Source organism: Colletotrichum scovillei (assembly GCF_011075155.1).
Source record: "Colletotrichum scovillei strain TJNH1 chromosome Unknown Contig00002, whole genome shotgun sequence".
NCBI lineage: Eukaryota > Fungi > Ascomycota > Sordariomycetes > Glomerellales > Glomerellaceae > Colletotrichum > Colletotrichum scovillei.
The window spans coordinates 3863909-3879310 of record NW_023336260.1 but is presented as its reverse complement, the minus strand read 5'-3'; the positions used below and the strand labels follow the sequence as shown (position 1 = coordinate 3879310).

General features: G+C 53.8%; 5 protein-coding genes across 5 annotated transcripts; 2 read left to right on the top strand and 3 right to left on the bottom strand.

The window, feature by feature from the left end:
- Positions 1–270: 270 nt before the first annotated feature.
- HER10_EVM0011721 (hemerythrin HHE cation binding domain-containing protein) lies at positions 271–1051 on the bottom strand (the record flags this gene model as incomplete). The annotated part of the gene is made up of 2 exons (XM_035481144.1): positions 271–510; positions 578–1051. The coding sequence occupies 2 exons, from the start codon at positions 1049–1051 to the stop codon at positions 271–273; spliced, it is 714 nt and encodes a 237-aa protein (XP_035337733.1).
- A 1562-nt stretch (positions 1052–2613) lies between these two features.
- Positions 2614–3839, bottom strand: HER10_EVM0010275 (cellulase; the record flags this gene model as incomplete). Its single annotated transcript, XM_035479740.1, has 4 exons — positions 2614–2726; positions 2772–3417; positions 3474–3729; positions 3781–3839. 4 exons carry the CDS (start codon positions 3837–3839, stop codon positions 2614–2616), a joined length of 1074 nt encoding a protein of 357 aa, XP_035337619.1.
- A 1530-nt stretch (positions 3840–5369) lies between these two features.
- HER10_EVM0004726 (DNA photolyase) lies at positions 5370–7742 on the bottom strand. The gene is made up of 2 exons (XM_035474360.1): positions 6095–7742; positions 5370–6025 (listed from the first exon to the last, which is right to left on the bottom strand). The coding sequence occupies exons 1-2, from the start codon at positions 7555–7557 to the stop codon at positions 5476–5478; spliced, it is 2013 nt and encodes a 670-aa protein (XP_035337149.1). The 5' UTR covers positions 7558–7742; the 3' UTR covers positions 5370–5475.
- A 402-nt stretch (positions 7743–8144) lies between these two features.
- HER10_EVM0000927 (uncharacterized protein) lies at positions 8145–11944 on the top strand. Its single transcript, XM_035470692.1, has 3 exons — positions 8145–9696; positions 10181–10213; positions 10291–11944. The coding sequence occupies exons 1-3, from the start codon at positions 8260–8262 to the stop codon at positions 10306–10308; spliced, it is 1488 nt and encodes a 495-aa protein (XP_035336843.1). The 5' UTR covers positions 8145–8259; the 3' UTR covers positions 10309–11944.
- Positions 11945–13470: 1526 nt separating this feature from the next.
- On the top strand, positions 13471–15402 carry HER10_EVM0000017 (fork head domain-containing protein; the record flags this gene model as incomplete). Its single annotated transcript, XM_035469815.1, has 2 exons — positions 13471–14412; positions 14620–15402. The coding sequence occupies 2 exons, from the start codon at positions 13471–13473 to the stop codon at positions 15400–15402; spliced, it is 1725 nt and encodes a 574-aa protein (XP_035336767.1).

Genomic DNA, 15402 nt, shown 5'->3' with positions numbered 1-15402 from the left:
TTGATAACGCAACCCGCGAAAGTACGTCGGGCAAGTTCATCAACGTCATTACCGGTCAGGAAATTCCCTGGTGAAGTACCAGCACCAAGTTCTTCTCTCAAAGATAGAGTCTAGAGATTGAAAAGTCCCACCCGTGACCCAACAGTGTGAATTTTGGATGTCCCCGATTAATCTTTGCGGCGATTAAGAAGACTTCAATCGTAAATGTAGACTACGATTAGAGAAGATGAGAATTATCTCTTCACGACTATGTTCTGGGTTAATGGTGATCTACTCCGTCGGCCCAATCTTGGTATCCTCACGAGCAACGGCATACAGTGGCTTGAGATTTCCCATCTTGTCACATGCCGAAAACTTCCAGCACTTCTTTTTGAAGCGATAAGTGACGTGCCTGCAGACGAGTTTGACGACTGGTGGTGCAGGAGGCCAATCAGCCCATTGACCGCCTTCAAAAGCAATGTCGTGATTCGATAAGCAAAATGGCAAGCCTTTGATCAAGCCGAGAGCTTTCTACGAGTCGGAGATGTAAACGTCAGCTAAATTCCATGGAATGCTCTTTTGAGTAGACAAAACTTACCATGCTTTTCTCTCCTTCCTCCTCAAAAGTCTTCTCCAACGAAGCCATCTTATCCGCACCAAATACTCTGAGCTCCAGTATACTCGGGATCTCATCACGAAGATGCTTCGTCATCACATCGCCGAAGCCATCGATCAACGTCACAAGCTTTGCACTGTCCAGCTCATCCTTCCTGGAAATACAAGTATCGACGTATTGCTTGAAGCTTGCCAAAGAATTATGAAACTCCTTGTGTTGCGCGATGTTGCCATCCATTAGCCCCTTCTGGCCTGACAGCTCGTCGATAGTCGGGAAGAACTTCTCTTCCTCGCCGGAGTGGTGGACGTGCAGCAGACTATACCAGGCTAGGATGTACTGCAGAAAAGATTTCGACTCAGATGCCTTGACGTGTGGTGCCTGGAGGTAAATTGAGTTGAGGCCCCGTATTATCATGTTGTGGACGAGCGCCATCTCAGAGGCGATGCGAGTGAACATGTCGGGCTGATTGAGTTAGCTACCAGTCCAGTTCTCGTGCTTCACTCCAGAAGACAAACCTCGGTAACATTTTTTTCACTGGTCGAGTTTTGGTACGTTGGCGTGGGTATTAGAGAATAAGGGTGGTCAGCGTAGATGCATGTGGGCGCCATGGTTGACGACGGGAGTGTGAGCGAGCCTTCAACGTGAATGCTACCGAAGAATCGGATGTTTCTAGAGATTTCCATGTCAATTATCTATGCAGAGCATCGCGAATTTATCAAGAATTCCTGGATTTGATTCATGTGTGCACGAATTTCATGCCTATCCCGAGTCGAACGCCATGTCTAATTTTGTCGCAGGGCTGGCTTACGATAATGGAAGCTACAGCTTGAAGCGGAAAGTAAGAACGCTTGTGTTCAAGTCCAGGGATATCAAACTCTCCCAATAGATAATCTCGACACAAGGAGGCTTCATTGCGCTGTTGCCCATTGGATATGAGCCCTCCGTGTCTTTCAGCGTGGCGCGAACGTGGCGCGCTAGTCACGTTAGGGGTGCCTGAATACCGTGCCGACCATGTCCACGGGCATTTGGCGGGACGCCATAGATGGGCTGGGTTGAGACCGAGCGTCTACGAAGATATTTGTCTGAGGACTGTCGTTGGAAAATCGAAAAGGCTTGCTTGGGGTCTGGAGTCTCCAAGTATTCGTTCTCCTCACAAGACACCCACAGGCTGATACACAACAGACCTCTCCCTTCATCATTGCCAATAACCTCACTATTAACGTCTACTGTGGCATTTTAAGCATATGATATCGGGATTACACTCAGAGGAAAAGCGAACACAAGTGATGGTAGAGATGGTGGCAATAATACATGTAGAGATCAAGATAGAGATTGAGATAAAGATTGCATGTAAGGTAGCGATGATAGTCAAAATGATACTAGGAGCAGCCCCTCAGGATGCGTTGAGAGGCAAATCAGTTTTGTATCTAATTGCCTCTGTCTGGTGAAGGGACCGCGAGTTGACAAGGCAGCGCATTACTTCCTGTCTATTCTGATGTGTTTGATCTCGACGATGAGATTGGAGTCTTGGTATTGAGATGAAAGTCTGAACGATCAGATGGAAGTCTCGACAATCTGATTGAAACACGACATCAAATTGCGTCGTGTCTCAATACTGATGGAGGTACACGTAATGCAGGAAATCATTATGAAAGGTCCATGCCGGGTTGGTCCGGAGCCGACCCCCTTTTCCCGGTATGGGTGGGGCCGAATGACCGGCTCCTTAGCCAGAGGCCCGATGCTGCTGGCGGTGATGGTATAAGCATACCGCATCGAAGTCTTCAACATCACAACTCATATCTTTTGAATCTCTTCTTTATGAGGGCACTCCTCGTGGCTGATAATCAAGCTTCAAGTTGACGCTTGTCGTGTATGGGTGAGAATCGAATAATATGTACGAAATGAATATGTACAGCGAATTCCAGGTATAGGCATGACCTTCCAGCCATACAAGACGTTCTCAAAGCGCCTTCTCTGAGTTACATAACACGCAAGGCTGTGCCGCATCTCCAACCGCCTCACGCAACATACCCCTTCAACAAGGAGTTGTAGTACGTGTAACCTGTGCCGGAGGGAGGCTCGAAACTGTAGATATAATCACCCCACCATGGGCCGGCAGCCCACCAGAGACCTCCCTTCCAGACGTCAGAATTGGCCTTGAGGTAGTCGAGCATGCCCTTGATGGCGGTCTGGCACTGGGAGTTGGCTCCGCCCGCGAACTCGCCCAAGATACCGATCTTGCCGTTCTGACGCAGCCAATTCGTGGCAGCAGTGACTCTTTCGACGCCGATAGTAGTTGATACACACGCTGTTGACGTGCCAGAGCTGTCTGAGTCGAGGTACTGGTGCATTTCGTAGACGATCTTGTTCAGAGGGTCGGTGAGGGCCTTCATGTTATCATTCACAGTGACCCACGACCAGGCACCGGACCACTGGTTCCCTTCGACGAAAATGTACTGGGTTGCTCCTGCCGCACGGATACCGTTGATTGCGGCCTGGTTCAGGTTGAGCACAAGCGTCTGGTCCATGGTGTTATACTCGTTGTTGGTATCGAAGATAACGTGATCGTTGTTCTTGAACTGGGTGGCAAAGTTCTTCCACCACGTTTGGAAAGCACCAGTATCAGTGATAATGTTGTCGTAGAATCGTCCGTAGTTGTGGGGGTCTAACACAGCCCAGCCTCCGCTTGAGGTGATATGATTGACAACGGTTGTGAGGTTTGCCAGATATGCGGTGTTGAAGCCTGCCGTCAGAGAGTTGGGAGTCATGCGCTCCATCTTGAACTGGACGCGGAATGTGTTGTATCCTTGGCCTCGAAGAGTCTAGCTAGCCATTAGAATCATGTGCCACTTCTCACGTGTATTTCTCAGAATCTCACAGTAATGGTAGACGGATCGGGGAAGATGAACTCGGTGCCCCATGTGCCAGGCAGCGTCTTCTCTCCGAATTCACCACCAGCCTCATTGACACCGAACCACTTCCAGCCGAGAGAGTCGGCAGGAGGAGAGGTCGCCGTGGCGGTGGACTTTGCTGTGGAAGTTGTCTTCGTGACAAGAGTCGTCGTAACCGAAGGCGCGGCCGTTCCGGGGAGACACTGGCTGTACCATTGGTTCGTAGCAGTGCATACTGAGCCGCTGACACATGTCGTCGCTCCAGTCCATCCCTGGCCACCACATTGTCCGTACAATGGCGCCTGTGCAGCGACGGCGCCGATGAGGGCCCCGAAAGATACAAGATACTTCATGGTGAGTGAGAGTTGAGTAGACTCTTTGCGTCTCTTGGGTATCTGGATGAAGAAGAAAATGTCAGGTATGTCTCGGCACATATCCTTGGCCGTCTTCTTATAAGCCAGGTTTTCGAGGAGCATATCCCCTCCCAAGCTTCCTTTAGCCCATGCTCTTGCTTTCGTCGGCTCATGGAACCCTCTACTCCGTGGCACCTTCCCTCTTTCGCCGTCAAAGTTGTGAGCCCCCGTGGGGTCGCATGTCCCGCCCGACTCGCTACCGTTCGCACATGGGGTATCTTAATGTCGCCTTTTACGGTTTTGCCTTATATCAACGGCTTACGACTCCGTGAAGAGAATGATATAGACAGGGGGCCCTAGTCTGTTTCCCCTTGGGGGCCGGCATTCCTAGAGCCGCAGGTACCGTACACACGTAGTGAGGACGACAACAACGTCGGACCGGCTCACTGGAATCACACAATCCGGAGAAGGGGCAGGTGACCTCGAAGAAATGCGACTACGTGGGACCAATGAGAGTGTATTTCATTTCCAAGAGTGGAAGAACGGGACCTGCGATGTCGGAAAAGTCACAGTCTTTGGAGGGCGGTCGAGCCGGAGTAGCTGCCTCCGAGGTTGCATCGGGCCATCGGAACGCACTTTACAGCACATGACTACGACTCGAGCATTTTTCGGTACCGCGAAATGTGATGAATCGTTATTCACGATCCCACCAGTGATGAATTGGACTGAAATGAAGTTGAGAATAGGCGTAAGGGGTAAGAAGGCCCGGGTCCCGCCGTTGGATGCTCCCGCCACGGCTCGTCGCTGCGTCCCAGTGCCTTCGCGAAATTGGTTCATCCACATACATACATTCGGTTTCGCAACAGTAATTCTGAGTGTATTCGAACTGAATTGAAAGTCGTCAACATACGCTATGTGGTCGCGAGTCTTGCGTTGACTTGGGTAATCCGCAAGTTGAGCGTTCGGAGAGTTCACGGCTTGACATCTTGGCGTTGACGCCGGCAGCTACTTCACCAACGGCTGTAGCCAATGCCAGATGCAGGTGACGGAACATGACTGCCGAGACTGTCGTAGATCTGTGCGACCCAAGGACCTTCTTGTCCGAACATCATTTCAGGCCTCGATTGACGTCTCAAAGGCGAGAGGATTCATGAACGTTACGAAAGATGGATAAACCAAGCAAATGCTTAATGTGAAGATGTGAGGATTCATTTGGATGATTGGTGTGGTGAAAAGAAAGTATTTTAATATAAGCAGATGATTACTGCTGCTGGCCAGCACTTCTCGAGATAGTCAGCGCCCAATCGACCGCGCCCGCGTCCCAAAAACTTGACTGTAAATGCTGGCTTCGAGAGGCTAATGGATAAGAACGCATGTTACATCAACAACAATCGAACGAATGATAAAGTTCTCGAGCAAAGGTGTCAGATAGACTTGTCTTCACCCAGAGATTCACATTGGTTTGGCTTGGTATGCTCGAGGTGAGGTATTTGATCACGAAAGACACTACCATGGTATTGTTTCTATCCGCTCAGGGGTAACATGACCTTGCTCGACGTCGAGACCAACTCCAACAAGACTTGCAACACTATCTTACACAGACCAATTGCTCGACCGCAGGCCCAAGAAGGAATGCTCACAAGTCCGTTCTGCCCAATCCAGCCTTGTACGCCGATAGGGCTCGTTCACGACATCCCTTGTGTTCAACCATGGGCTCGGGATAGCCTGCTTTCTTCGCCTGGGCGCCCGCACCGCGGTCGTACGGAGCGTGGATCGCCTTGCCCTTAATGCCCTTCAACTCAGGCACCCACTTGCGGATATAGTCTCCGTCAGCATCAAACTTCTCGCTCTGGAGGAGTGGGTTGAAAATGCGAAAGTAGGGCTGGGGATCTACGCCGACGCTGGCAGAGAAACCCCAGCCGCCATTGTTTGAGGCGAAATCGCCATCAATGAGGGTCTCCATAAACACTCGCTCCCCCATGCGCCAGTCGATGAGGAGATCCTTTGCGAGGAAGCAGGCGACGATCATGCGACATCGGTTATGCATCCAGCCCATATGGGCCATCTGGCGCATCGCCGCGTCGACAATGGGGAATCCGGTCCTGCCCTCTTTCCAGGCTTTGAAGTCGTCCATATCGTAGGACCATTCGATGTTTGCGTACTCGGGCTTGAAAGGCTTGTTCATGCTAGTTAGGACTTGTTAGTGATCAAGGCTTACCAAATTATGGACGGAAGGGGAACGTTGTCCGACATACCAGACATATGGCCAATTTACCAAGACGTGCTTGTAGAAGTCTCGCCATGCCACCTCGCTGATCCATACCCGTATCCCCTCGTTGCCCGCATCCAGCTTCTTGGTCTTGTTGCGGTCCCGAGCGTACCGCACGCATGTTCTCGAACTGATGGTCCCACTGGCAAGATGCACTGACAAGGTGGAGGTCCCGGCGTCGTGAGGAATGTTGCGTTTGTTGTGATACTGGCCGACCTTTTCCTCGCAGAACTTCTCCAGACGGCTTCGTGCCTCATGTTCGCCAGCCGGGAAGAAGGCACGGTAGCGCTTCTTCTGGTCGTCGTCGAGCTTCCGGTCCACAATCTCCTCCGGAATCTCCGTTTCAAACAGCTTGCCGTACTTCTCCCTTGCGCTGGATGGGTTCTTCGCGGGCGGATCGTATAGCTCGAGAAGGTCCAAGTTCTCGTGGACGTGCCGGACCCAGGCCCGGAACCAGGGTGAATAAACGGCGTACTGTTTGCCTGCCCCGCTGGTCAAAAGTCCGGGAGGGACGACGCACGTATCGTGCAGGACCTCGTACGAGAGGCCCTTGTCGGCAAACATGCGGACCATCTTCCCCTCCCGGCGAAGCTCGTCCACCTCGTACTCCATATTGGCAAACAAGTGGCTGGCCTCCCATTGATCCATGAGCTCAGCGATCCGTTCGGGAATCTTTTTGCGCTTTTCAACGGTCTCGACATAAAGCGGGATGTCAAGTTTGGCGAGATCCTCCCTCAGAACATGCAGGGTCCTGAGCATAAAGTCGACGCGGATGGGGGCCGTGAGATGCGCTTCATAGTCCTGGGGGCTGACAATGAACATGGCGATCAGTGGAACGCCCGCTTCCTTGGCCTTTGCGCTCGCTAGAGACAGCGATCTGTTGTCCGTTGTCCGGAGATCCATCTTGAACCAATGGACGACGGCGTTCTTTGTCTTGACTGCCTTTCTCGTTTTGGAAGTCTGCTCCAGCGCGGAGGTGAGCTCCTCAATTGGTCTGGGAAGCTCGTTCTCGTTGTAGGCGCGTGCTCGGTCGTTGCTCATCTCGTGTGGGTAGAACTTGCGGAGGACGATTCCATGCTTCTCAGCGTCTTCGTGGAACGGGTGCGGCTTGCGCAGGGGATCTCCGCCATTCTGCTCCGTCTTGGTTCTCTTTCTCCCAGAGTCGCTGGATTCCGCCGCCGGCGCCGCCTTGCGCTTCTGCTTGGGCGGCATCGTGGTAAAGTAACGAGGATGGGGACGAGGATTCACTGCTATGAGGTTGATCGAGTTCGATTCTTGAGTACTGCAGAGGAGGCGGGAGTTGCAGGGTCGAGAAAAGCTCGAGGCGGAAGTCGAGTTAAAGCGCGAGGCAAAGGGGAAACTAGCAGTAGCAGCAATCGCAACACGAGTGTAAGAAGTAGCTAGAGATGGAAGGGCGTTGCTGGGGAGCAAGACGCGACAGGCGAGCATGAGGTAACGGATATTGTGATGTTTCCAGTCGAAAGACTGAAGCTGAACTGTTTGATTGATTATTGCATAGTTCTAATTTTCGTCTGACCTTCCCATCAAGCTCCTCAGCCTGTGGGAAGGGGAAATGGATGGGATCAAGCTGGAGAATGAAAAGGTCCACGATCGGCGCGATGTCTTGTGCGTCATCATGTTCCTGAAATCGGGAGATCTGGACGTGCATCAGCTCTAGCGTGCCATCCCAGCTCCCAATGCCCTGGTTTAGCGGGGGGCCCCGTTGCCCCGCCCGATTGGCGCAAGAATCTATGGCGGGGCGGAGAGAGTAAGGATCGAATCTGATTGGCTTTCGGCAGCTATCCGTGCGGCTCAAGGTGAACAATCTGGACCAACGCTCGGTGAGTATGAGCACTCTCGGTAGATCTCGGTGTGTGCTCGGTACCCAATGGGGCGGGCAAGACGGGAGACAGTGCCCGGAGATCAGCCGGACCCGTGCATCAACCGCACGTCACATGGCGATAAGAGCTGGCCCCCGTAAGGCAAGTTCCCCGATAAGCCCTGGGCCTTCTTTCCTGTTGTCGCAAGGCAGCTCAGCTCAGCTCGCGACGACGAGATCACCCCAACTAACGACCTTCACGACAAAGACAGCTCTCTACCTGACACCAGAACCGTTGTCGCCGATCCCCCAATCCCTCAACGACAGCAAACATGGACCCGGGCCGCAGAGCCATGCTCTCAGGGCGCAGATCACCCAGCCGCAGAGATCGCGAAAGAGACAGAGACATAGCCTCTCCACGACGCGACCCGAATAATCGCATCACCAAACCCTCGAACCCTCCCCCTTCTTCGCGGCCACGTCAGAACAACAATTCGAGCTATATGACGCAGGATGAGCAGTCTAGACAGTTTGTCGCCGATGAGGACAAGTTTGTTCTGAAACAAGCCAAGAAGAAGGCTGATATTCGAGTTCGGGAAGGCCGAGCTAAGCCTATTGATCTTCTGGCCTTCAATCTGCGCTTCATCGACGACGACCGGGACGTCTTCGACGACGACGATGCCGACTTACACCTCAATGTGGCCTCTCCCGAAGAGGTCCTACAGGGGCTCGACGAATCACAGCTACGAGACCTGGATTCTGACATCACGTCCTACCACACCCTCGAGCAAAACGACCGCAACCGCGACTACTGGAAGTCGTTGCAAACCATCTGTGCCGACAGGCGGCAGAAGCTGAAACCACAAGGTCCAGACGCTCGGGTCGTGAGCACAGTATCCGAAGATGTCGACAAGATCCTGCGCCCCAAGACGTACGAGCAGCTCGAGGCACTTGAATCACAGATCAAGGCAAAGCTCCGCTCCAACGACGATATCGATGTCGACTATTGGGAGCAGCTTCTCCGCAGTCTGCTGGTGTGGAAGGCTAAGGCCAAGCTGAGAAAGGTGTCCGAAGCAATCAACGACAGCAAAGCCGCACTGCTGAAGCTGCAGGATCCGGAAAAGGCAAAGGCACTGGGCCACCACCACCAAGCCAACCATGCCGATTCTATTTCGGGCCCTGCAGCAGTCAGGAACCTGTCATCTGAACCAAGCAGGACAGAAACAAAGACGGTGCCTGTTTCAAGCGCGCCCCCGGGAACAGCTCGATTCGCTCAGACGGGCAACGAAGACTTTTCCCAAGCTACCAAGGCTCTATACGACCGCGAGGTCGCGCGTGGCATTGGTGAGGACGAGGAGATATTCACGGCAGAAGAGACCGTTGCAAGTGGCTCGAAACCTCAATGGGCTGATAAGCATCGGCCACGAAAACCGAGATACTTCAACCGCGTTCAGATGGGCTACGAATGGAACAAGTACAACCAGACACATTACGACCACGACAACCCGCCCCCAAAGGTTGTCCAGGGCTACAAGTTCAACATCTTCTATCCCGAACTCATCGACAAGACCAAGGCGCCCACGTTCAAAATCATTCGAGAACACGGCAGGAAAAGGGGGGAGTCTTTTGCCGCAGCAGGGGAGGAAGATACATGCCTCATCCGATTCATCGCAGGTCCACCATACGAAGACATTGCCTTCAGAATCGTGGACCGCGAGTGGGATTACAGTGCGAAGAAGGATCGCGGCTTCAAAAGTTCCTTCGATAAGGTATGTTTTGTGGCGTTTTCTACACCGTCTTCACGTGGCCCTTTTTCATCTGCATCTTGTCTTGTTTCTCTCTCTCTCTGTCTCCCTTCTCATAGTGCTCGTGGCGGAGTCGACGCGGTGCATATGCACGGAGAGCACAAGAATCACTCAAGGGGGGGGGAGAACTGCAAAGAGCAACGCCCGCACAACTGTGCCCCTTACCCTTCTCTCTTTTCCTCGTTTCCCCAATCTGCCGTCATGTCGAAGGAACCGACCCTCCATGAGACCTTTCTCCAATGCCGAGACAGGCGGTCCACGAGGAGACGAGGGGAAGACAGCCTTTGCTTTCCGCCAGACCACCGACTCCGCCATTCCTCCCCCCCCCCCTCCCCTTGCCCAACCGCCTACACGCGCGCCTCTGGACATATTCTCCTGTTTTTCTGTCATATCTCTTGTCACCAGCCACCCTTGTCATGGCGTTGAGCTAATCTTATACTCCCTGCAGGGTATCCTGCAACTGCACTTTCAATTCAAAAAGGTAAGGAACAAGTCCCACTCCCACGTTTGATTTTCTCTGATTGCAACCATACTGACATGATGCCCCCCTCTCCGCAGATCTACTACCGGAAGTAATTGTCCCCAGAATCGGGCTGGGGTTGGAAAGGAGGCTCGCTCGTATTGTCACGATGCATCTACGATGTCACGATGTGACAGAATCAACCGGGTGGGCGGATACATCGGGACAACGTTTGGTGTCGGGAGGTTGTTTTGTTTTTGGCCTGGCCAGAAGTCAGGACAGATCTGTATCTGCTTTCCATCTTCAGATCCCGTCCGCCTCATCTTCTTCTCCCGCTCGCTCGCTCGCCGGCCGCTCTCACTTTCGCTGGTACCACGTACATTTCTCTCCTCTTTTTTCTTCTCCTCCACCGTTCGGATCATACACCCGCCGACGACCGCAACAGACCGCCGCTGGCCGCGGGCCGACCTCCTGGGAAGACAAGAGGATGACGCACAATCACACAGGCGACCATAGCTCTCGTCTGCAACTAATCAATTACCTCCTTTTCCATCTTCTCGTGCAACTGTTGGTAGTTGGTACCAGGGCACCAAGGCATCAAGGCACCGGACGGGGCGCCAGGGCAACCCTTTTCGGACTGTTGCTGTACCTTTACTTGAAATAGATGCCTGGCCCCCACGACGCTAAGTGCTGCCGGCCCCGGACGACTGACATGATTCTAAGCAGACTTGTATGAAGCTATCCTGACCAGAGTCCGAGTACAATGGCTGCAGCTACTTGCTGATCTCCACGCCACCGCAGACGAATCCACCCACCACCCTGCCACGCCTACCCTCTCATCTCTGGGCTGGCGATCCAACCCCCTTCACCGACTTGGACGTTGGGCGTTGTCGGTGGGAAGACGGGGTACTATGACGAGCAGCAGAGTCCCTGGGTACTACTGACCTGGAACGATCGGTCTTCCCCGTGATGCACAGATGTAGAGAGGCAAAGAAACCCGAAACACCTCTCTTGAGCAAGCGGCCACATTTCGGCATAGGCGGGATTGAATCTCCACCTTGACTACATGATTTCCCTGTTCTAAATCCGTGTCGACAACATGGAGTGTTAGGGAGCACCATAGACTTTCTAGAATTCGAAAATGATCTACGTGCCCGCGGGCTGGCATCAAGAGACCAATCTTCCGCCTGCCTTGCAACTCTCCTACACACTGGTACACGCCAGGACTTTGAGGCAGCGCTCGTGGAGAGGGCAGCGTGTGATTGGTCTTCTCGCCAAAGTCGATGCACGCGTCCGGTGTACTCGCTGCTGGTCTCCGAAGAGCTGTTGTTCTGCCCCAGATGCCTCTTCTCAGCTCGACGATTGACTGGTTGGTTGTCAAAGCTGGCTGGCGGGCCTCGCTCCAACCATGAGAATGACAGGCGTACACGGTCTGTACATCTCTTGTCGAGCTGTACCTGGTACAATATGCCCCGCCACGACCTGCTGCCCACACGGGCCTGGTTGTGGATGTGTGCAACAATCTCTCATCCTCTCGCGCCTCCTCTCTCTCTCGCGACCTCGCCTGGTGTCGAGGTAGCCTCAGGCTTAGAGCGTGTACCATGCCAGTATCCTGCCGTTGACCTCCCACACTCCCCCCTCTCTCCATCCGCCGTCCCGTATGGGGCGATGGACCTGGACTGTCATGGCCGCCATGGCCGTCCCGTGCGGTCACTGGGGCAGAGTTCCGCTCCTGCTATCAAACCATGGTTGCACGCAGACGACCTGGATCATGGGTCGACGGCTCTTAACGAATGGGCACCAGGTCGGTGGCGCTGTTAGTTCCAACGGCTTTTGCTCTACCTTCGGGGTAGAGACCACATGGAGACGAGGGAGGAGGAGAGAAAGGTAATCCGAAGAAAGAAACGCCCTTGGAGGCTCCCCGTACCGCCCAGTCCAGCCCCAGCCGTCTTCTACTCCTCACACCTTTTCTTTGGCAACAGGGCATCCGTCAGTTCAGAGTTAGTAACCTGGTCCCTTCATGAGGATGCAGAAGGGGACGCCATTTCCGACATTCCTTCAATCAGCATTTCAGAATAGAAATTCCATGATCCCGGTCAACTCTTGCTCTTGCACTTGCCCTGGACGGAGCTGATGACAGAAGCCACATCCAAGCCTCCATCTGTTTCCGTTTGCGTCCGGTTTTGGAGAATAGAGGCTGCAACGGATCTGTGCATGCAGTAGAGAGGTTGCCGCAGACGTGGATGGGGACCTCCATCTAGTTGACACACGCACATAGGCAAAGACAGAGAGGGAAACGCAGGCGGCAGAGAGAGAGTAAAGGAGACTGGAGGGCGCGCAGACCAGCAATCGCGCATACAGAAGAGCTTCAGACAGACGCATATACGCACACAAGCATATACACAACAAGCAGACAGACATACACACACATACATACCTACACGCACACGCAGACACACACGCACACGCACACACGCACACATGGCGCCGCCGCGGCTGCGGGAAGACAACGCTAAAACAAGAGCCAAGCAATGAGCTGGCAAATGTTGCCCTCTCTCTCTCATTCCCACTCACTCTCTTCCTCTCTTTCTCTCTCCCGATATCCACATGGCCAATGTTACGCTGACACCCCCTGCAACCCATGTCAGTTCTATCGACAGTCCACACACCCCCCCTTCTTTGCAACCTTACCCCGGTCCTGCGCCTCTCTGGCTGGCTCATCCCAGATCCTGTACGTATCTTCTTGTACGTACTCAAGAAGACCAAATTGGGCGACATACGTCTGTCTGTTCCTTGCACTACCTTCACAACGCTCTACTACCAACATGGGAACATCTGGAAGATAGGACAGGCCTCTCTCTCTCTCTCTCTGTCTCTCTTGTTAAATCACAACGGGGTCAACCCCTTGCTGGAGGCACCTTCAATAGCCATGTGTGCTTTTTCGGTCTTGAACCAACATCGTTGAAGTCGCCTCATTAATAACCTCTCGTGTCTCCTCTCACTTTCTCGAGACGCCTTCCTGAGACGGTCTTTTATTCGATATCAAGCTCAACATCATTAACCTGTTGTCTCACCTCGACCATTGTTAAACTTCGACTCCTCCTCTCCCCCACCCTTCCTTCATCCTTACAAGATCATCTTCAAGTGGTGTCTGTGACATCTTGATCTCTCCCTCGTTTTGAAACCCCTTTCCGCGCAAACTTCTTCCCACCTTGTTTCAGAGAGCGTTACCTGATTCCCATCCTCCTCCTCCACGCAGTCACACTGTTCACCGCATCATGACGGCAAAGAACTCACCTCAACACAACATGCGCGCTACCCTGACCCATCAACAACAGAGCAACAACACACAGTCTTCAACCGCCTTGGCCGTCAAGACAGACATGGTGGAAACATACAACACCATGGCCCCCGAACAGCAACCACAACAACAACAACTTCAGCAACGACCTTTCACCGTCCAAGATCCTCAACCATACTACACACAGCTCACTGCCATCAGCCAACATCAATATCCGTCGCCAGTCATGAATCAGACTACCTGGTCCTCGCCACAGTCCATGTCTACAGATGAATTTGACAACTACTCATACCGCGGCCAGGCCGTTCAGTCGGCATACAACCCAGCCTCTCTCTCACCGAGAAGCTGGCCCTCGTCAACCCAGACTCCCCCACCAGTGCAAGCCTCTCAGTACGAGTTGCCCATTCGTTCTCAGGATCCAGCCTTTGGGCTTGCCAACGACCACTTGACAATGTCGCCAGAGACTCTGCGCGGAACAGATCTGAACGTCTCCCTTCACTACAGTAACAGCGACTACCCCCACGGCTTTGAGCAGCGCCATTTCGATCCCGAGCCCTTGCAGCGAACTCTGGAGAGCGATAGGGTTCACTACGCATCTTCGCCGGGTACCGACGCTCCTGGGTCACCCTACGGCGGCTCTCCGACCTCATTCCACGTTGGCGACTTGCCCGATGTCATCCCGGATCTCGGTGGCCAGAGTCCTTCTACCAAGGCCAACCCCCAGCCAGATGCTGCCAACAACAACGGCGAGGGTCCGCCTTACGCCAAACTCATCCACAGAGCCCTCAAGAACGCACCAGACCACTCCATGACTCTGCAGGAGCTCTACAAGTGGTTCAGAGACAACACCAACAAGCCTCAGAGGACCGAGAAGAATGGGTGGCAGAACAGCATCCGCCACAACCTCAGCATGAACGACGTAAGTGTCTTTGCCTGTTCGCTCGCCCCACGTCACTCCAGTAGGATCATGATCCTGCCCAAGAAGGCCCCATGCATGTTATGCTTGGATTCCACCCCCCTTGCTAGTGAAGCATTTGCATCTTGCATAAGCCTAACCGACGAGCCTCTCTTTGTCCCCTACCTGAGCATAATGATCCTGTTCGCTAACACGACGACTCTCATCTAGGCGTTCCAGAGAAGAGAGAAGGAGATTTTCACGCAACCAGACGGCCACACGTCTAACGAGAAGCGCGTGTCTGAGTGGTACCTCAACCCCAAGTACCTTGATGACATTCTGCCGACCACGCACTTCCGCGATGGCAACCGTGGCGGCACCTCTCGCAGCCTCCTCGGTCGCCGTGCCTGCAACGCCGCCGCCGCCAACGCCAACGCACTCGGCGGCGGTCCCATGGGCATGGGAAGACGCAACAGCCCTCCCCGTTCTTCCACCATCACGCACTACCCGAACCCCGACTATCCCAACCGATCCATGCCCGGCCGCGCCATGTCTGGACGCCGGGGAGGCCGTGCCACGACAAACTCCCGCAACGCAAGGCGCCAGCGATCCCAGACCGGGTCCATGAGCCCCGTCATGGCCTCGCAGCACCACCACCAGCACCACCACCATCAGCAGCAGCTTCCTCCACACATGCAGATTCACGAGGAGATGATGAGACGGAGTCAGGTGGCCAACGAGCAGTGCTTCCAACAACAGCAGCAGCGAGAGATGCAAGCTCGCGGCGGTCCTCTCAACCTCAGCCCCATTTCTCCCACGGGAACCGTCATCGTTGGCAGCACGCCCGGCGGCGGCAACATCACGACTCCCACCAGCGCTCCGGGCCCCTTCATGACCGCGGCCCAGCCCTACCAGTTCCAGGGCTATGCCATGGCTGATGTCTCTGGAGTGTACAGCCCTTCGACACCCACTGACGGTGCCATCTACGGATGGGGCTCCAACGCCCAGTTGTGA

Coding starts and splice junctions, on each gene's coding strand:
- HER10_EVM0004726 (XM_035474360.1), bottom strand. CDS start 7,557: ATGCTCGCCTGTCGCGTCTTGCTCCCCAGCAACGCCCTTCCATCTCTA. Junction 6,026..6,094: donor GTAAATTGGCCATATGTCTG/GTATGTCGGACA, acceptor AGTCCTAACTAG/CATGAACAAGCCTTTCAAGC.
- HER10_EVM0000927 (XM_035470692.1), top strand. CDS start 8,260: ATGGACCCGGGCCGCAGAGCCATGCTCTCAGGGCGCAGATCACCCAGC. Junction 9,697..10,180: donor TCAAAAGTTCCTTCGATAAG/GTATGTTTTGTG, acceptor TACTCCCTGCAG/GGTATCCTGCAACTGCACTT.